Source organism: Bombus bifarius, unplaced genomic scaffold, assembly GCF_011952205.1.
Source record: "Bombus bifarius isolate JDL3187 unplaced genomic scaffold, Bbif_JDL3187 scf7180000007974, whole genome shotgun sequence".
In the NCBI taxonomy this organism is placed as follows: domain Eukaryota; kingdom Metazoa; phylum Arthropoda; class Insecta; order Hymenoptera; family Apidae; genus Bombus; species Bombus bifarius.
In genome coordinates, this window is record NW_022884360.1 from 371,229 (window position 1) to 393,083 (window position 21,855).

The 21,855-nt window shown below is 44.9% G+C and overlaps 1 protein-coding gene across 6 annotated transcripts in view; it reads right to left on the minus strand.

Annotated features, from left to right (window-relative positions):
- The window catches only part of LOC117216919 (alpha-mannosidase 2), a 151,103-nt gene that overhangs the window by 67,236 nt on the left and 62,012 nt on the right, over positions 1-21,855 (minus strand). For 3 of the 6 annotated variants that reach the window (XM_033464090.1, XM_033464093.1, XM_033464092.1), the window contains one exon: positions 3,133-3,582. In XM_033464090.1, coding sequence (XP_033319981.1) covers positions 3,133-3,420 — 288 coding nt within the window. In that variant the 5' untranslated portion in view covers positions 3,421-3,582. Of the gene's footprint in view, positions 1-3,132; positions 3,583-5,757; positions 6,099-9,740; positions 9,888-12,125; positions 12,146-21,855 lie in introns of those variants that run through there. The other 3 variants (XM_033464094.1, XM_033464089.1, XM_033464091.1) reach the window with 3 other exon arrangements.

The following is a 21,855-nucleotide window of genomic DNA, read 5'->3' on the forward strand; positions in this document are numbered from 1 at the left end:
TGCAACAGCTTCCATATTGAATCGTAATCGTAAATTCCTAACCTCAAATAAAAACAGCCGAATGTCCAGTAAATACTTTTGACAGTTGCGTTGTAAAACACAAATTCAAATAAAAATGTGAAACTTTCGTCAAATTTCTCGATTTTAGGGAATAAAGTATGGAAACTAGCGGAACTCGTGATTAACGCAACTACGCGTGTCGAGTGCTCGTAATCAACACCATTGCGATTGTTGGCCGCTCAATCTCGCGTAAAGTGCACTCTACTTGGAGCGCGCGCGCGCAAGCTGGCGCTCGTCGAAATCGTTTCATCCGGTGATTATTATCGAGGAACGAACATATTAATTAAAGCCGCTCGATTTGATCACCGTCCGGCATAAACTTTCTGCGAACGATAATTCAATTTACCGAATGTTCATAGCCGATGCGTTTATATTACGTCCGCTGAATTTGCCGATTATACAGGGCGTTTCAGATTCTACGTTCGGTTCATGCCGTTTTACCACGTACACGTCAAATGTAACAGACAAATTTTTGCTCTTAACCGTAGAAATTGATCTTATCTCGCGGATTCTAAAAACATAGTCGTGTGAAGTGTCAACTTTCCAGCTACTGTTTCCATTCTATTTTTCAATAGAATAATCTTCTATCAGCTTTATCGAATTCTAAGTTAACAAAGTACACCCTGTGTACTGTGCAACGAACCTTCTAACGTGATTTGTCCAGAGACGAAGTCTCGAAGAGGAATATTTTCTTTTAAATTTCTTTCTTCGCTGATCTTATTCCGTAGATGCTCGAAGATTATGCAGGTACACCCTGTATATATATGTTGTATATGTTTTTGCACGGTAATCAAAACAATTTGAAAGTCTAAAGCAATTGAACGGTTTAACTCGTTTACCTTCGCGACGAGCATCGTTTCGTCACCGAATTGCCTTTCACAATTGGACGCAATTGTACGTCAACTGAGACTTCCGGTTTCCGATCGCAATTAATTCGAATCATCCGTTTAAACTTGAACTTGCAAATACGAATCGGTGGATTCACAGAATCGATGATTCCATAGAATTCGATTGACTGAAATTCGTAGCCAGGCTTTGAAAAATATGCGATTGATTTTGAAAAAAAAAAGAGTAGAAGGTAAATATTAAGTTGGAAAAATCGTGACGCGCGCCATTGGAATTTTTTTCAAGAATTGATCGACTATCAAAATTCTATCAGCAACGGGATGAATAACCTTATAAATTGTCGGTGGGACGTGCGTGGGTTGCAATCGATGTTCATCGATGATGGAAGAACGGGTGAAAAATAGAATGCAAGCTGTCGTCCCAGTTTAATCTACATACGCAATTATCTGGCCAACTACTTGTTTAGAAAAATATTTTCAATATGAAATGGCAGAAAATTGAAACATCCTGTTACATCGATCGGCAATTGGATTCTAATTATTCCGCAATTGTTAATTGGATCTCATAGTTTACAGCGTTTCGATTATCCCATTTCGAAAACGGGACTATTTGTATTTTAATAGAAGTATCGACCATCGTACAGCATTATCGAAGCATCGGAATAATTACGAACGAGATACAACAAGAGTTGCGTCAGACGTCCTAAGGGCTTCTCGATATTTCGATTTATTTAATACTTAAAACTCCATTTGATACCCTAAAGTCGAATATTTGCACATTTAATAGCCCATAGTTGGATATTAGGATAATTGGCACGCTATACTTGGACATTTGATACCCTGCGAGCCCGACGTTTCGATATTCGATACCCTATGTTTGAATACTTCGCTACTTGGATATTTGATACATCAATAGTTACATATTTGAATATTGGAATCCATTTAACGCCTATGATTTTACCTAGCAACCAACGTTTGGATATTCGAATCCACTCGGAACCGATCGCTACCAACAGCAACGTTGGCAATCCAGGCGCAATCTTAAAGCAACAGCAATTTCAAAACCATCCGCCACTGAACCCACAGAGACAAAACAACGCGTGCAAGCTGATGCGCGAGGGAATATACGGTAGAAATTCGAGAATCTCGTGCGTTTTCACTTTCCCCTGGCCAATTTCCCGAGGATATTAAATTATCCGAGATGCCAGCTATTCTCGTTCGAATGCAGAGGCCGGAAGAAGTTGGCGAATTCGCGGAGACTTACGAACTTTCCGGCCAGGGAGTTTAGAAGCTCGAGACAAACTGCTAAATTATTTTCGATTCAATGGCTCGGCAAGAAAAGAAGAAAAGAAGGGGAAGCAGGGAAGAAAAAAGAGGAAAAATTCCTTGTTACAGGGGTCGTCCATTAAATCGGCAAAGTCCGCAGACTCCCCGGAGGGTTACGAAGAAAGGAAAGTTTCACGGCTAATGACGCGGTACTTTTAAAACGACCGGACTTACGCGCTGTCCCTGGATCATTCTAACCACGGGAACATAAATATTCGGCTGCATAGCGCGGGAATTAATTGAAAGACCGCGTTTCCCTGCTAATTGCTCTTTCCGAATCCTTCAAGGCGACAAGTTGTTCCTCCTTCCAGTTTCTCCTCCCTTCAAAGCAAACAGAATTTTCGCTGAGGTATAAAGGAAGCTAACAGAGGCACTCTTTATCGAACTTTTCTTTATGTTACGCTATCTGGGACATTTTAAATCGCGTTATATTCTCTGGGATCGTTGAGTCGCGAAACGAACAGTTCCAACCGCAAATTCTGGCGTATTAGTCTAACGCGTTTCACCAAGGAAAATCATCTAATCCTCAAAGGACCTGATCGAAGATCCATCAAATTTTAATCCAGCATGAATCAAGGCCATGCTCGATTAAACACTGCTTATTGTACTGATATTCATCGGGAGTCAACGAACCTCAAAGAGCCAGGCCAAAGGCCCATCAAACTCTAATCGCTTTCTAATCGAGATCGGCAAATTGGTCGAACGTAACACGAAGAACGTCGAAACGACTATTTCAGAAGCGAATGAATCCTATTGGCCCACTAATAAGCCAAATTTCAGCCACTCGAATCTCCTAGATCCTAAGAAACACGTCAGCAATCCAGTTGCAAGAGAATATCGTCGTTGGATTTCCATTTTACCTAGAAATTCGCCGTCAGCCGTGTGAAACAAGCTCACTCACCTGAAAGTCGAACTTCCTGAACTCCTGTTGCGTGTCGATGTTCACGTTCCTGGGCACGATGACGGGACAGGTGTCCAGCGAGACCTTCGCATCTGGAGATTCAACGTAGTCCGGCGTGATGGAGGTCAGACCTCGATCGTATCTCAGCTCCTCGTTCAGGATGCCGGCAGATGGACCTGTGGACGGCGCCTGTGCCTGGTTCACGTAGTACAGACACAAGAGCAGAGTCAAGAGAACCACGCAGGCGAAGAACACGCGGCTGGAGCCGCGTCGAAGGATCTTGTACATGGCGCAAAGGCGGGATTTACTTGTGGGCGAGCGTTGCTCGACTTCGATTCACCTGGTGCCGCGATAGACGTCCGATCCCGTGTCGGTGATGCTCGAAGATCGCGCCCCGACTTTGCTGCCGTCGTCTATCGACTTCATGGGACACGTCCGCGCTGACACGATCTGCAAAGGACAAATTTTACGTCTGTTTAGAGCCGGTGGATGCTTGCGATATCTAACGATACGTATTGTACGAATCTCAATTTCTCGTCCATTTTACATTCGCCAGTTGAACAAATGTCAGGGTTCAGTTTGGATTTGGCGCGAGACAGATTCAAAGTAGACTGTCCGTATGTTGCAACTAGGTTAGGATTTTCACCTGGCTAAAAAGGCTTGCGAGCGTATACGTAACGACGACACATTTTGCGTTTCTGGGTCAGTTGCTGAATTGTTATGACGACTGCATTAGATTCGGGTTAGGCGGAAGTGTGGATGTAAAAGCAGGCTCTTGCTAAGTCTGACAGATGGAGAAGCTTGTAGACTGGCGGAAAAGTGTATCCAACGGTGGAATAAAGAATTTCTTTCTTACGAAAAAGTATCTCTGCAGACGTCACCTTTCACCGAACCTGACAAAATCCTTCGGCAAAGTCTCGCGGAATTTATGGTTGCTGCGCGACATCGCTTTTAATCGTCGTAAACGTATTTGTCACGAGCGGTCAATAAAATCTTTGCACGGACAGATGAAACTTGCAGACGAATGAAAACTATCTCTGGACTGGAATGGAATAAAATAAAAAAAAAAAAAGAAATAAAAAAATGTCAAAATTCCCATTCGAAGTCGCAGTATCGGAACGAAGGCTGACGATTTATCGGGCACGTTCGCGCGTCGCTGTATATTATTGCCGGGAATATCGAGAGTCCAGGAGCGAGATCGAATAGTATCGGAAGAAGAGGAGGAAGGGAAAAGTAAATAGCTTCGGCTATGAATTACGAGGGCATATACAGAGAGAAAGAGGGGGCCACGGGGTTGATTAAACGTCCGCGAAAATTATGACTGACTGTTTCGACTGTCCGCGAAATTGGCCGGCTCCAGCGATCGATACGCGTTCTCGCATCGATGACGAACGCGAGCCGAATTCTCCGCACGAACTGTTTCGATCTCTTCGACGAAACGGCCGCCGATTTTCCTCCAGTTCATCGGATAAATTCCATACACTGTTTTACAGAAATTTTAAGTCCTCTATACTTATGTACATTAATCCGATATTGTTTTACATTTTATCTAGGTCCTTTCTTGCTCTTCCACCTTTCTCTTTTTTCGTCTTTTCGATCATCGATTTCTGCTGTTTCGTCGATCGTCGGAATTCGTGACACCGCAAATGAAAGCGACAGAAACGAAATTCAAAACGTACGATGTCGTGATCTTTGCAGTCGCATAATAGCAAAGAAGGCGAACAATTTCGATAACTGTGATATTTGAAGAGTTGTCGGAGGCCAAGAAGTTTCTGGTCTGATTACAGAGCTGGTAAAAATTTGAGGAGCGCGCGTGACCGCGGATTGAAATCACGAAGAAAGGAGGAACGAGGCGGAGGAAGGGGCGATCCAATTCCAGCGAGAACAATAAATACGACCTGGTGAACCAGAGACACGGTTTCCCAGAAACCTTCTGTCTCCCGACGTAAGGTCGTTTCGCACGCGATAATCGATCCAACCTGTCACCGTGACTCCGCCTGGAGAACCAGTCGCGACTTATACGCTGAAAACCCGAATATCCACTCTGTTCCAACTCTGGTCGAACTTGCCACGAAACACAAGTACCTACTTTCGTAGCAGCGCATCGTTTCGTTTCATCTACTTTTCGTAAGATGAACGATAGTTGCCTGGCAAATAGACCAACGATTGCTTCTATTTCTCCTTGATCTCGAATCTGATCTATTGGCTTGGCAACTAAGTGGTTGCGGATTTTGTCAATACCATCTAATGACAAAATCCGCAACCACTTAGTTGCCAAGCCAATAAATCTAGCTTAGTCCAAGGGAACTGAATGACCGTGATTTTTAGTACAAGTCAGGTCCGGTTTACAGGCACCTGCATCCACGAACCCAATAAGTTACGATGTTTAGCGTAACTTGAACGCGATTCGAAGCTGAACCGTAGATTGCACTGTTAAAAAGAGTTCTATCAATTCTTTATTTCTGGCTATAGGAGTTGCACGTGCATTTCTGAGTCCCTATATTTCCTGTAGGCGCATGAAAATCCGCAGTCTAATTATCATCGTGGTTCAACCAGCAGCACGTAAAGTTCAATTTGAAAGAACTAGCCTTATGCACGAAGCGACGATTACCACGAACGGCTTACCTTGCCTTGAAAAATCCCCTCGCTCTCCAACCACGGATCAACGAACGCTCGACCTTCGATTTCGATTCTCCTTGTTGGAGAGGAGCGCGGACGAGCGAGATGGTCAGACGGCAGAGGGGTGGAAAAATAGGGGTTGGCGCGACGAGTGGCCGGCCAGATTCAAGCTGCCGTCCCTTTTGTTCGACAAGCAGACGTGTCGAGGGTGCTCTATCGCGATTCACTCGATGCGCTCGACGAAACCGTCGCGAGGACGCGGCCTCTTCGCAACGTGTGCAGTCCGACGCCAACCCATTCAACAGGAACGCGTCGTTTCCTTAATTCGATTTACCTCGCCGTTTTCTCCGCTTTCCCTACTTTCCCTCAAATTTCGTCCCGATCGTTTTTGTTCCTCGAGCAGTACAGGCTGTTTTCGGAGCCTGGTTCTTCCACCACCCGTCTGACGGTTCAAAGAGAACGGTTTACGTTAGCTTTGTGGGTCATTTGTGGGTATAACTTTATGGGTCACTTGTGGGTCCTCGCTTTGTGGGTCACTTGTGGGTCCTCGCTTTGTGGGTCACTTGTGGGTCCTCGCTTTGTGGGTCATTTGTGGGTACAATTTTGTGGGACATCTGTGGGTTCACACTTTGTCGTGAAATTTGCGCAGCACTAAATACGAGACACGTTTTATCAGCAGGCCTTTGCGTGTACGTTTCGCGAGGTACGTTTGTGGGTCAAAGTCGATTCGCGTTTTACGGGACACACGTACTTGGCGTTCGATTTTTATCAATCGTTGCACGTGTCCAACGACTGAAACGACTGAAGCCATTATGAAACGAGGAAACGTCGTTAACAGCAGAAAATGGACATTTCTTTAAAAAAAAAAAAAAAAAAAAAAAAATAGAGCGACGGCGATAGGAAAGAGCTACGAGCTCGCTGGCAATTATCGTATGCTAATAAACGTCGAAAAGAATCGACTTATCGGCAGCGAAGAAAATCGTTTAGAAGCGAAACGACCGCAACGTAACGCCAACAATCGATGCCCGTAACGGGATTTTTTGCACGCGGAAAATCTCCGTATTGCTATTCGATTTATCGCGAAACCGGCGGTTCTAGCGAACAATACCAATTACTCGTATGTTAATAACGACCAGCGTATATCGAATCCTGCCTGCCCCTCCCCGCCCCAGGCTTCCATTCTCCGCGACGATTCCATAAACAACAGCGGCGTGTGCGCATTTGAATTTTAAAAATAGGCTGATCGCGAGCTCGGACGCGAATCGATTCATTGGCCTCGAATATTTCGGTTCGATTGTTTGTTTACGATGAACAGGATTGCATCCGTCCCAAGTGGAAATTCGAATTAAAAGATGAGGAGCATTCCCTTTTTCCTTTTCTTTTTTTTTTTTTTTTTTTTTTTGTACACGCAATATACTTTTTGGTTGAAACAGAGAAGAAAGAGAAATACGGAGAGAGATAGATGATTTCTGTGGCGGATCTCACGCTGATTTAATTCGAAGATTTTATCTTGATATTTCCCTTTTAATCTCGGGCTGCGACTCTTTTAATTTTTGATTCGTATCGGCCTCCTGCGTTTACCTTATTTCCGACAGCATGTAATCTAACTAGGAAATGTACGATTAACGATTTGATTTGCCACTGTGTTATCGCAGTTGCGTACGGCGGGATATTATGACACGATAAAATTGATTTTTAGACGGCGATGCGGAATTACGAGATCGACATCTGTTAATGTCAAACTGTCATAACGCGGCTCTGTTACGTGAATATCACGATAGCCAGTTTGTGCGGTTTCCAAGTCGCGAATCAAGTAAAGCAAATAGCCCTGTGCATCGAACACGGCAAACAGAGAAATCTGAATTTCGATGAAATTACCTTTAATTTCAATTTCTCAACGAAGAATGATACCGACTTATCGTTAACATTTTTCTATTTTAAGACTGTACATTTGATTGTAAATTCTTTTCAACACCGAACCTTTCAATCGGCAATTTATCGTCGATTTCGTACGTTCGATAAAAATCTACAAATCCGTAGAATCTTTCGCAATTTTGATTTGCATACAGCTTCTTGAAATTTGTATCTGAAATTGGATGTTTGCCATTATTTGAGGAGCGACGGTACGCAAATATCGCGCGTTTGATCTTCGAGGAAAAAGAGTATTAAAACGCGGAACGAACCGCAAAGCAAAGGAGTTAAATCGAGGAGAACAGCTGATTCGCTGTTTTCAGTGGAATCGTTCGGTCGTGTCGCTCATCCGACTCGCGTCGCGCGCGTTACGCAACACAAGTTTCCTGGAAACGAGAGTTTCCTCAACGGAGATACCCAACGATCGGTGGACCGCAACCGGCCATCGAAATCTGCGATAACTTGCTGATATACCGTTGGGACAGCTCTTCCTGTCCGCGCCTTACATTTTCCACGTCTTCGACATTCTCACGCCAACGCGTAATTTCAGTATTCTACGATTGCAAAAAATTGTTTAACAGACTCGTACAGTTACCCGTATAATTGCAAAATTCCATTGTACCTTTTATCGATTTCACCAAGTATTTGCTAATTTCTGAAATTATTTCTCAATTGTGAATATTCACAATTATTGGGTTGGCAACTAAGTGGTTGCGGATTTTGTAATTGCCACTTAATGATAAAATCCGCAATCACTTAGTTGCCAAGCCAATATAAAACAAAAGAACTGTGCATCTATTGTTTCCTTATAAAACGAAAGAAACTTTTAGGACAACCTAATATATACACATAACTTTATAAGAAAATAACAGATGCACAACATTATTTGTTGTATTGAAACAGAACGTACATAACCCAATGAAATAATATTGGTCATTAGGTGGCAATTACAAAATCCACAATCACTTAGTTGCCAAGCCAATATAAAACAAAAGAACTGTGCATCTATTGTTTCCTTATAAAACGAAAGAAACTTTTAGGACAACCTAATATATACACATAACTTTGTAAGAAAATAACAGATGCACAACAATGTTTCTTCTATTGCAACAGAATGTACATAATCCAATGAAATAATATAAAACAAAAGATACTGTGCATCTATTGTTTCCTCATAAAACGAAAGAAACTTTTAGGACAACCTGATGTATGCACATAACTGTAACATACCCTAATTTTATAAGAAAATAACAGATGTAACAAAGTTTCTTCTATTGGGAAAGAATGTACATAATCCAATGAAATAATATTGGATTGGCAACTAAGTGATTGCGGATTTTGTAATTGCCACCTAATGAATGTAATTGCCAAGATAATATTACTCTTATTACTATTAGATGCAGTCTGAACAATTGAAATTGTTACAAGCTATAATAGGAATAATAAATTGTGTCGCTCATAAGGAAACGTGTTAAATTGCGTGAAAGTGTGTAAATATGAAATTGTAAAACTATGGGAAGAAGGAGCAAAAGGCAGCTCGTAATTTGTCAGTTACTCGATATGTGGTTACGCGAGAGTATTTTACTTTCGTTTACGATACCGTTTTCTTACGCTGCACTGCTATCTCTCAAACCAGCGCAATTTCGCGTCAGCGGCAACGAATACATTACCACGTTGCCGCAGAAACCGCCAAGAATCTATCATCCGTTGCACGAAGAATATCCAGCACATCGAACCAGCGAAACCGCCGACAAGCCTCGCTAAACTTACAAACAATATTCTATTAGCCGTTTGAAAAACACGCCTATTCCTCGCTTCAAACCTTAAACCTTCTCCAACTTGCTCGTTCAAACTTCACGCCGACCAAATCGAACCAATTCAAAGGACAAAATGACAATTTCCACGCGACGAATAGTTGCGCTATCTCGTCATCGCAACAAATCCCCTCAAACCTGTTCGTTCAAACCTCGTAAAACCTTGTCAAACCCGAACGATGCAAACGTATAGACGTAAACGAACGAGTAGAAGAGCCGGAAGAACGCGACGCTACAGTTGTGCAATTACAGAAACGTGCTTACCACTTGGAAAATTACTCGTCTAGCTAAGAGGCCATCAAACGTAGTGCAACTTGGTTGTTCAAACTGCACAGAAGCGTTTCAACGCTGCGAACACGGAAACTCCAAGCAACCGGGCAACTCGAACAACGACTGCGAGAACGCAAGAGAAGTGAACGAATGTCGGGAAAAACAACGACACGCGATAACGTTGCGTCGTTCCTGTTCGCGCCAACTGGCCAGCCGGCTCCGAAGAACGGGTACCGGAAGCGACGCGTTTACTCGCGAGCACGCGGCAGCCGGAAGCTCGGACGCGTGCAGAAGGGACGGAAGGGAACGTTCGCGAGCGAGTACCACGCCGTACTGAACGTTCGCCACGGGTGGAATAGTTTTGACACGCCGGCGGCTACGTCCGCTTCTCCGGCGACGCGACACCGTTCACCGCGCATGTGCCGATATAATCCACGCTCCTACGCGCTGCATACGCGCGACCCACACGTGCAAACGTCCGAGTGAACGTACGGAGTGGCGAAGGGGTTGGTCTCGCTTGGCCCGAGGGTGTTTTGACTCGCGAGCGCCGCTCGTCCGCTCGACCCCGCTTCCTTTTACGGATCTAAGGGGATGACGGTACACGCACAGGGTGTCTGCCGTGATCCGCGCGGTGATCGATGAACAAGTGGCGAGGAAAGGGTGCAGGATTCTTCGACGGAAGCTTCGTTGTCTCGCAAGTTCCAGCTATCCGTGGAATGCAGCGTATACAGAGTTTCGATGTTTTTGTACGATGCGAGGGAGAAAGGCGAAGATTTGTAAGTGCAGGGGTAGTGGGTTGCCTGATGGATCGAAGCGGACTCGGCTAATGAAAGGCTGATGCTTTTTTGGTGTAGCACTAGGGGCGAAAAAAGAGTGGAAAGTCTAGGATTCTTGGAGGCGAATGATGCTTGCAGCGTTGCCGTTTGGCATCTCTGGAATGGATCGTTCAGAGTTACGTTGCTTTCGTAAGGTACGAGCAGGAAAATAGAAGATTCGGAAAAATGAAAGTTAGAAGGAGCATACCGTGAATCGAGTTGGTCTCATCGGTGAAAGGCTGACGTAGTCTTCTTAGTGTACAACTGACGAGAAAAGACGTTCAGGTATCCATGGAATGTATATTGACCGTTTTCGAACAAAAATGAGGATGGTTAAGGCGAGTATATTATGAATTCTATTGGACTCATGAATAGCAGAATGATATAGTTGTTTTAACGTATGAGTAGTGGAAAAAGAATGAAGAGTTTAGAATTCTTGGATAGCATAGTTGTCCGAAGAGATCCAATATAGTATTCATGGAATGCACATTGACTGTTTTTGAATAAAAATGAGGATGATTAAGCTGATTATATTATGAATCTGACTGGACTCGTCAATGAAAAGCTGACGTAGTTACATTAACGTACAAATGACGAGAAAAGAAGAAGAAGCTTGGAATTCTAGGATAGAATAGTAGTCTGAAGAGATGTAATATCGTATCCATGGAACGTACATTGATTGTCGAGGGGCTTATTTTTGTATACCGTAAGAGAAGATAAAGAACAAGAGTGGCTAAAGTATGCTTGATACGAAGACTCTCTGTCGAATTGAAAGGCTGACAAAAACTGATTCGACAGTCGGATGCTGCAGCATCAAAGTTGGAATCAATCGGAGCGGGAAGAGTGTACTCCTTTCGCTAGGGAGACGTTTCGCTACTCATCTTCTCGTCTCTGGGCGGTACTCTCCGTCTCGATGAACATCGAAGTAAAATATCGACGATAAGGAATCCCAGCAACTTGCTTCAAACGTTCTCGAACGAGAGACGGTTGTTGAAGCGAATCAACAAGTTATTCGTAACGCAGTTTTGTTCGCCTGGTGCAGAACTTTAGTCGTTCTCACGACCGATCGATCGGAATTTATCATCGCACTGAGAAAGAGAGGTTTGCCCGGAACAGCGAGCTAGTGTTAACTAATACAAGTTGGCGATAACGTTCTCGGTCTGCAAGTTCTAACGCTCGTGTTAACCTTTCGATCAACGTAATTGCCATTCGATGAAGTTTCAGCACCAGCTAACAGTATCCACGCCTTTGCTATATGAATTTCTTCGAAAATCGAAACGCTGGAAAATGGAAATGCGAATATCTGGTGACAGACACGGCAGGCGATACTGGAACGGAGGAATGATATCGAATAGGAGAATGTTACATCGATAGAATGAAAGAGAGTACTATAATGGTAGCGTATACATATGGTAGAATATAGAGGATAGAAATGCTAGAATAATAGTACAATAGAGAACAGTAGAATAGAATGTCATAGGGTGGGGCGCAATAGACGATACGTGAATACAATTGTGCCGCTGTAATTCGACCGAGCAAAGAGAAAACGATGGAAAAGATCTACCTGGTAGTACATCCATCCGCCAAGCTATCCGTGCTAGCCTTCGATCGTATCTCTTAACAGCTGGAACGCTTGTAGACCAGGTCGGACCACGCACACTTTGCAACGAAATTAAGGGATCGCTGGTCCGTCTCTGAATTGCCGTTACTTTGTCGAGAAAGAGATCATACGATAGCCTGTGCGAGACCGTTTTATACGGCCAAGCTTCTTCTACTGTCTTCTCGCTGCTGAATCAAATTTCCACCAGGAAGCTTTTATACCGCGAAGTTCAGCGATAGGGTGTACATGACTTTTGTCCTAGAAATTGTTCACAAATTCCAACGACTGTGCCGACTTTCACACGCTCTTTTTTGTCTTCTGACTCGCGACCAATTCAAAAACAGGCATGTCATCTTGCGAGGAAGAATAGTTGGGATCAAACAAACGTGGACAGTTTCGACGGCTGACGAAACTTCCTGTGCCCCGTGTTATCGTCTGTGCGACAGGAGCGCGAGACTGCGATATTCAGCAACCGGTCGAATCTTCGTTCTTCGCTCTAGCGACGTTTTCGATCGCGACTGTCATTTGTCCGAAAGCTACGCACGTTCCACGTGTCGCTTCATTTTCGACAGTCGCGTGGTTTCCTTGAAATGCGACGCCAGACGCGAGGAAAAGAAAGAGAAGGATGAAGCGAGGCAGGTTGGGCGGGAAATTGCATTACCGCGTAATTGCATGCTGGATGTTTATGCGAGGAATTACATCGGCGTGGAATCCGCTGCTTCGCGACGTTATTACTCGATTTACGTCGATATTGCTCTCAGCGAGCCGCGATGGAACTGTCGCCAGCCATTACCGAACGATACCCCCTCCCCTCCGCAAACTTGTCATTATTTCGCAGAATAATGGAACGCCAGCTGTTTGGATTAATCTGACCGCGTCGCCGTTTTAGCCTCGTCGCGAGACCACGTTCCTTTCTCGCTCTTTTATCCGCCAGACCGATTAGAGGCGCTGTCGTGGTCCCAGCATTCTCAGCATCCTGCGACTCGCTGACCTTATAGCGAGGTCTGAGAGCTGGCGTTAAGGTCTCAGAACTGTTCGTGGAATCGTCTGCTGGTAAAAGTGGGACTCCGTAAGTGAAGTTTTCTTCTCTTCTCAAAATCTTTAATGTTTTTGGGAGGACACTCACGAGGCGGTCGACTTACGATGCTGGCAAATTACGTTTCACATTTATGCGAAAGCCGTTAGGTTGGAATAAGTTTAATCTTTTTTTTTTCTTCTGTTTTTTGAGGAAGAGGGTTCGTCAGCTACGTGTACGATCGAAACACATTCAGCGGATATTCGGAACTTCGTGGTTCGGGTGCAGCTGAAGTTCGATGATCTATCGGTCATCCGCAAGAACGCAAGGTCTTCAGACAGCGTGCAGACGCGTGGATTATATGGCAGCGCGTCGGAACTGGAATTTCAGTTGCAACGCAAACTTCAATTTTCAACTTCTTTTTCCAATTTTCGTTCGAACGTTTCGCGTTCACTGGCCGATTAACCGATCGTCAAACGTGGCAAGATTCGGCCAATTCCAGACACCGAGAAGCCTCACTCTCAGCCACCAACGCCTTTTCCTCGCGCGACTCTTCCGAGACCATCGAGCATCGGGCGTAAACAAAGCCACAGAAGGGCCACATCGATGTTTAATTCAATGGACTTTAGGCGTACTTGACCACGTCGCTTAACTTTAATGGAATTCTCCTTGGACTTGCTGAAAACCCAGTCCTGGGCGGCCCACGGACTATCGATTGCTCGTCGTTATTCATTAAAACGCGACGAGAATAGCGACGGTTCGTGCCGCAAGGTCAACAATCAATGCAGCGATCCAGTCGTTTAAAAGCCAATCCGCAATCTTCTGCGTTAGGCTAACTTCGAGCGATTTGCGAAACTCCACGAATTCGCATGCTCCTCGTTTTCGTGCCAATTTTCGACGTGATTTTCTGCTTGCGGCGCGGCGGTAATCGCCGCACATTCGGCTGATTCTACGTAAAACGACGAGAGAAAAATTTCCTGCAACATGTTTTCAGCCGGGAAAAGGAAAATCCACTTGGAAGATTTGACGAGTATTCTTGAAAATTTGAAATTTGGCTAATCGCCGACTGAACAGGAGTGAAATTATCGACACGGGGTTTAAGCTACGTTTAAAAACAAGCCAACAATATAGAATGCAATTTTCTCACAAGGTGGTTCGTTTCCCAGCAAAGAATAATCTTGGAAATGCATCGGGCGTATGTTTGGGGCGCGTGATTAAACGCGTTGAAAATTGATTTCCTTGTAAACGCGGCCTTAAATCGGAGAAATTTCATTTCGCTTCTTTTTCGCTTATTCTCAGGCGCGCAATAATCTCCTGTTGATTGTTTGCACGTAGCTGGCCGGCGCTTGGCCGAGTTAAATCACATAGCCGACGAATCTTCAGACTCGATTTTCTCAGAAACCAAGCGTCCAATGAACAAATTTTATTCCACGTTTTCCACTCAATTCTTGACGTACTTTCGACGTATGTCGCTCTCTGCCCGGTTCTACTACGACTACCACCCCCACCCTGTACGATCCGATATCGTCAAATACGAACAAATTGGAAGCAGAATATAAATAAACGGTACATCTTGCGCACAGTTGTAACGTAACACGGTAACGCTTCTGACACAATCACGTTCTGACAACGTGACGTTGGCAAATATCGCAGCGAGTCAATATAACCTTGGGTCAAGATCTTTAACCCTTTGCATCCTGAATTTTATTTCAATTTTGTTACCAGTAGCTGGCAACGCTTTCAAGTGTTTTGTTTGAAATTTACTTTAACTAAAAAATAAGGCAATTTAGATAAATAAAGGAAGAAAGAGATTCACTTAAATACCAGTTCTATTCGCACTATTGTTGTAGTTTCTAATTTCCAAGTGTATGATATATCTCGAAACAATTTCCAGGATGCAATCCTCGTTTTCTTTCGCACGTTTCACAAAAAGAGGTGGACATGGAAGAATGTCGAGTGGGACTCGATAAAGGAGCTGCTGAGATAAAAACTGATGTCGAGCCACACTCGACATACGAGTGCAAAGGGTTAAAGTTTCTTCTTAGTTGGACCGGGGTCAGTGGGGCACGGTTGACTTTAACGTTAAATCGCAGCTAAGAAAAGGATATTTCAGAGGCGCGCAGGCAGCCGAATTCAATTACGCGCGCGATGAAACTGTGTTTTTCATGTCTGGGGTTCCGGGCGCGGAACCACGTCACGTCCACTTCGTTTAGGCGAGAAAAAGAGGGTTGGCGAAATTCGCGTTTCAACAAAGGAGAGAAGGGCAGGGTGGCGAGTGGATGCGAGGATTTTTCACGTCGGACGCCGGATATTAGCTACGTAGACGACGCCGTGAATGCAGAGGAGCCCGGCGTGGATGTTGGTGCCAGCGTGGAAAAAATGTTCCATCGCAAACACCGCGGTCGACTTCAAACGGTTCGCGCTGCACCGAAACGTTCGACTGGTCGCGCGACTGAAAAGCAAATCAGCCGCGGCCCCTTCCACGCTCGGCCCATGTACCGGGTGTGCTTTGCGTCGATTCCACGAAACTGCGGCTTAACACTAGAACCACCGATAGTTAACACGAAGCTGTTTCAGCCAAAATCAGTCAAAATGACCGGTTTAAAAAATACGTAATAATAGAATATTTGTATATTTATCGATTTATTGCTTTCTTACAGAAGCAATTCCATGTTACGTAGTACATTTTTGCTATTATTAATCCATCTGGGATCCCTGAACGAGGCTTGACGCGTTTATAAAATCGTAGAACCAGTCATTTTCACTGCTGTGGTATTTCCAGCGTTAGCATCCAGCGATCCAGCGTTCGATCCTGCATTTTCCTGATAACTGATATCGTCGTATCGAGAGATACGCGGTCAAAATTTGAAAAACGCGTGGCAAGTTGTAGAAAACGAGGAAACTGGTTAATTGGGTTTCGATAAACGGATTACAGGACTCCTGTACACTTTGACAAGTACCGGTCATTTTCACTGCTATTGGTACAAGTAGCCTCGATACAAAATTATTTTCAGTTCGAATACATAAAGAAACAAAATAAAATTCGTTATGTTATTCTTTCAGTTATCGTTACGAAAGTCATTACATCATTGCGGAAAAACATATAACACGAAGTGGGAATTTTAAAACAAAATTGTAAAACCAGTCAATTTCACTGGTGTGGTAGTTCCAGTGTTAATCGAGACGAAAGCAAACGATCGTGCAATTACTGTCGAAAATCCAACATTCGATTCGCGCGTCCCTGTAGAAACATCGGTAATTTTCATGCTAACGTTCGCCAAATGCAAATTCTTTCAGAAACAACACTGTCCACTTGCAAAGAACAGAGGATTGCGCTACGTTCTTCGTAAATATTGCGTTGGCAACTAAGTGACTGCGGATTTTGCCATTGTCACCTAATGACAAAATCCGCGATCACTTAGTTGCCAATGCAAAACGCGAACAGTCGAATCTCGTTGATCGGGTGCGAGCGAAAGGTGGAAGGTGAGGCGAAAGGTAGAAAAGCTTTGCGACGGTGGCGAGCAAAGAAAATAGAAAAGGAACGAGCGCGCGATTAAAACTGAGCGCGTCGTGAATAATAAATAGACACGGTGTATGCAGCAGCGTCGACAGACGTCTCAAAGAGACCGTCAGCAGCAGACCTCCGCGCGTCGCCTAATAAATTCATTCTGAATTTCGTGCATCGGCGTATTGCCACTTACTCCGTTCGTTGCGGGGCCACGATGCTTTTAGAATCCCCCGGTTCCGCCTCCACCCCTTTCGCACAGCCTCTCGCCGTGAATCAAATTAGCCAGCCGATTCTAATTACGAGTTTACGGACTTTACCTCGCGCGGCTGAATTTCAAAGTCGCTCTTACCACTGTGCACCCTTTTCGTTGCATTTCTCGGCTGTTTCCATCGTTTCCAACAATCCATCGTTTCGCCTACGATACGCTCGCTCATGAAACCAGAAACATCGTAGAAATCTGCAACTCTGCAAGTCTGCGAGTCGCCATCCTCATTTTCAGACTGATGATATTTACTACACGCAAGACGAAGACACGCGAAAAGTACGTAAAATATCGGAGACACCGTGTCCATGATGTGTATTATGTCGAGAAGCCTCGTCTAAACAGCCGGCAGGCAGCCTCAGCTTTAAGAAACAATCTACGATGTCGGAAATCTTCCAGGGACTTCAATCTCGGCTTAAGCTAAGCTGGATAACGCCCGATAGAGATGGCTACGAAGATAATAGAACGAAAAGAAGATATGAAAAAGAAGGCACGAGAGCTCTGTGGAAATTCTAGCCAGAAGATAACATTCAACGTAGCCAATTTGAAGCCCGTTTAACGAAATGCAAAAGCCAAAACCGAGAAATCAACAGCTTCCACTTTGCCGGAGAAATCGTGTCCCGGACCTGGCTTCGTCTTTATGGAAACTGTCGATTTGCTCCACTGCCACATGAAGCAAAAAGGAATTAGCTCCGATAGATGTTACGTCCATCAATTATCGAAGATCGACAAAGACAACTGCGAGAATGATCCGAGAAAACCGAAACCTAAATCAAAGCAAAATCAAAATCATGTGAAACTCAGATACAGTCGATTATGAAAATAGTGCAACGAAATTGCGGACAATTGTATCGTCGATCCACTGGGAGACTTCCAGCAAAGTCGCAGCAATCGATGTAAAATCGCTGTCAATGGGCAGTTTCGTCAGCGACGCTCGTCCAACTCGCAGCGCGCAACGTCGCAGCCGATTCTCGGAAACTAATGGCTGGCTGAGCCATACGGCGTGCCGGTCCAAGACGCCAGCCACTATCGTTCGAATAATCCCGATAGCGTGCGAGGGAAGGCAGCCATCAAACTTGCCCATGGAGTTTGCCGGATGCAAGACCAAGGCCCGTGAACGAGACACTTGAGAGTTCGGCAACAGACATTCCGTGAGCGTATGGTGCTTTACGAGGATCCTGGTTAGGGCACGGACAAAGGAGAACACGGTACAAGCGGCTCGAGGAGCGGCAAGAGGAGCTCGCTCGGATCTTCGCATAATTCGCTGGCGAGAAACGAACGAGGATGGCTCGGTGACGCCGGATGGACACGACCGCAGGAAACTTCGCATAAATCTGCGACTCGACCGTGTTTCTACCTAAACTCCTGCGAGTCGGACCTGTGGTTTATGTCTCTCGGGGGTGGGTTACACTGATTTTTAAAGGCTACTTTCGACCAGGGGTCGAGCTTCTCACTTGGCGAAAACTTCAGCCAAAGAGTTTTCCATTTGCAGGTATCTACAGTTATGGTACGAGTGAGTGAAACAGCTGAGCATTAAATTTTCAACAACGTCGACGAAGATGGGATATAAGTCGACCGACGAGGCAAACCTTGGGACACCTGCTTTTTCCTCTAACTGGATCTTCACGGACTCGCGAATTTTCGTCACATTTGAATTCTTCCAACGCGACGATTCGCCGGAATAAAGAGCTCGAAAGTGACCGGTTTCTTGTAACAATTAGTTACAGGCAGCGATGTATCGCCGTACTGTTTAAACGTAGCCAAACTCGATCTATTTTTTCGGAGCTCGTCGATCTTTGAACAAATGACCTTGAAACAACGAGAATTCTTAGATTCCATAGAATATACAACGCAATCGAGCGATGAGCCTTTAAATGTTCACGGTCTTCCGTTCTATAGCGATAATTTTACGTTCGACAACTGCGCAAGAAACGGGGCTCGAGCTTTCCACCGACGAGGATATAAAAACGACTCCGTTCCTGGAAATTGAAATCTGAGACACGTGGAACGCAGAGAGGAAGAACGCGAGTGACGAAGAAAGAGGACTGAGAGTGGACGCGTTCGGCAAAGTTTAAAGGTTCGCGATAAGCTGGGACCTTTAACTCGAAAACGAAGATGCTTTATCTCTGCTTTGCGATCAATGAAACTTTCGCCAACGTGCTCGTTACGTTCTTCTGATTAGAACGACACCAAACGCCATATAATTTCCAGCATGTTCGCTCACTCGATAAACGATAATTAAATATATAGGAAAAGTTGAATATCGTTCAAATTACATCGTGTTTGGTCTCGTTCGAATCAGCGAGCCGTCGCAAACACGTTGCTAGAAGCAACAAAATTTTACAACAAACGTTAGAAATAACAAAGTTTCGCTTCCGAACTGGTAACTCGATACCACGTTTCAGCGATATCTGACATCGGATCGTGTTACGTTATTCGATCGCGGTGGGCCGTCGAGTTTCGTGTTGTATCGGGCGAACTTGCCCTCGGCAACGGGAACGAAGATCGTGCAATTATCCAGAGGATCTTTTCGTGCGATTATCGAATGTTTCCTGTGTCGAAATTTTTCTCCTACGCCGCTGTACATGCGCCGGGAACATGCTACGGATCGACGCAAGGTTGGAAAAACCGGAATCGAGTTACATAAATGTTTGTGACACCCGGTATGCAGACCAAGTGGCAGACTACCGACAGCGTATACTTCGTAAGCATGCAGGAAGTCCTTGTTGTCTTCGTTACACAGTGATTGCGGCCTGCCCCGCTTCTCCCTCCGGAGTTCTTCGCGTTTCTCTGTCTGTGGCCGAGCCATAATTTCTTTATGACCGAGGAACGCTGGCCCTCCGCTCGCGTTTCACACCGCAAATATTTTCCACGTAATTAACACTTACATCCAGCCATGCTAAACACCTTGTTGTCCAAAGATCACGATCACCAGAAAGGGATAAAAAATGCCCGCTTTTCTTCAACTTCCCGATACATATTTATATCCAAAGGATAGGCAAAGATATTATTTTCACATCGACGTTTCTACGATGGAAGAATCTGTCGCGGAATATCGTGGTAATTTCGTGGAAAGAAGTTGGCAGGATCGATGGGCACGTGTTGCGTCCGCAGATTGCGTTTTAATCGATAAAAAAGATTCCGGCTGCAAAAAAATCTACCAGATTTCCATCCTTCGATCGGTCGATATTGTCGTTTCCACGTTTCCTTTGTTCGGTAAGAACCGAGAGGGTTGAGAAGCGAAAATTAGCCGAAAAAAGGTCTCGTTGAGAGACACAGTGGCGTAAAAATATTTGTTGCATAGATGGCGCGAGAGAAGAGGACAGCACGTGCGTCTGGTGAAAGGGTAAAACAACGGTAGGATAGCAATTAACGAGAAACGAGACTTCGACGAGGCTTTCTTGCGGCGAGAATCGAATCGTTAGCGAATGAAAATTACTGGCGACAAAAGAGCGACGGAATAGCTGCAACGACAATCCGGAAACATCGATTAAAATTCTCGACGCCGCAACGCGATCGACGCTCCCATTGTACTCTCCTCTCTCTCTCTCTCTCTCTTTCTCTTTCATTCTCTCTTCACCCGTTTCCTCTATCCAGTTGCATTTTTCCCCCTCTTTTTCCGTGGTAATGTTAACGTCGAGCCGTTCTAGTCACGGTTTTTCTCGGTGTCCATTAACGTTTCAATTACCAACGTCGCGCACACCTGTTTTTACTCTTTACAGTTCCCTCGATCGTCGACTTATTTCTTCCTCTTCCCAGTTTCCCCGCTTCGTCACGCTTCTCTTCCAGTAATTCCGTTAAATGTTATCGATTCCCGCGAGTTCCGCCACTTGTTTGTTTTCGGCTTCTCCATAGATTTTGCTTCTTTCTGTCTCGCTGGCAACGATCCGTGGCCCGACACAACGTCCGCTGTCTTATCTGTCTTTCGACCAGATTTTTTGCAGCGCAACAAAAACTTCCAACACTCGCGTTAAAACAACATCGTGTAACTAACGGAACCGACTGTAGGTAACACGTGGACGAAAGTTTGTTCTCGAACAGGCCACCGAAACGATCTACCAACTTCTGGTGTTAAATAAAATTTTGAAATTGGTCGATCGCGTTGCCGTAAATGTGCCGAGACGAGCTGTAACTTCGTTTCGTAGGTACACTATCGCCATTTACGTTATCGTCAGCTGCGAAACGCGAGACTGGGAAAATGGAAATCGCGAGTGGAAATATGGAAACGGATGGATAAAAATGGCACCGAATCGAGTTCTATAAGACGATAAACAGGCAGAAGCTTCAACAGGCCGAGCAACGAGCAGACAGCCGACGCAGCGCGAGGCAGAAATCGGTTTACGATAAAAATTCGCTATCGAAAATACGACGGCCGGCAAAACGCATTTTTATCAAGCGAAACGCGCGCGGCGGAGGGAAAAAAAGGAAGGAGCGTGGAACCGGTCGAGGGAGTAATACGGCGACGGAACGAATGTATATTTTTTGGCGAGATTACTGTCGTTTTTCAGCAGCTGTCCGGACCATTCTTGCGAGCCGACAAATGGCGTGCCTGATCACCCATTGCCGCTAAAACTGTGCGTTTCGCGTCCGTTACGAGCGCGTTCGCAGCGAAACGCAGTCACGCGGACTAATGCGCGTGGCAAAATTATTTTCTACGAAATTAACACTTTGACTGTCACGTCGGTCATATATGACCCGCCACGGTTTCTCCTGTGACGCCACGGTGGTCATCGGTGAGCGGAGCGTTTCAACTGCTTACAATCGCAAAAATTGAATGAAAATTCACAGTTAGGGCATTTTCCATATAACCGATAAATAGAAGATACTTTGAAACAAAAAGTGTCCCATTGAACGATTAAACATTTTTATTAGAACGTCGATAAAAAGAAATGAGAAGAAACGTTGCATC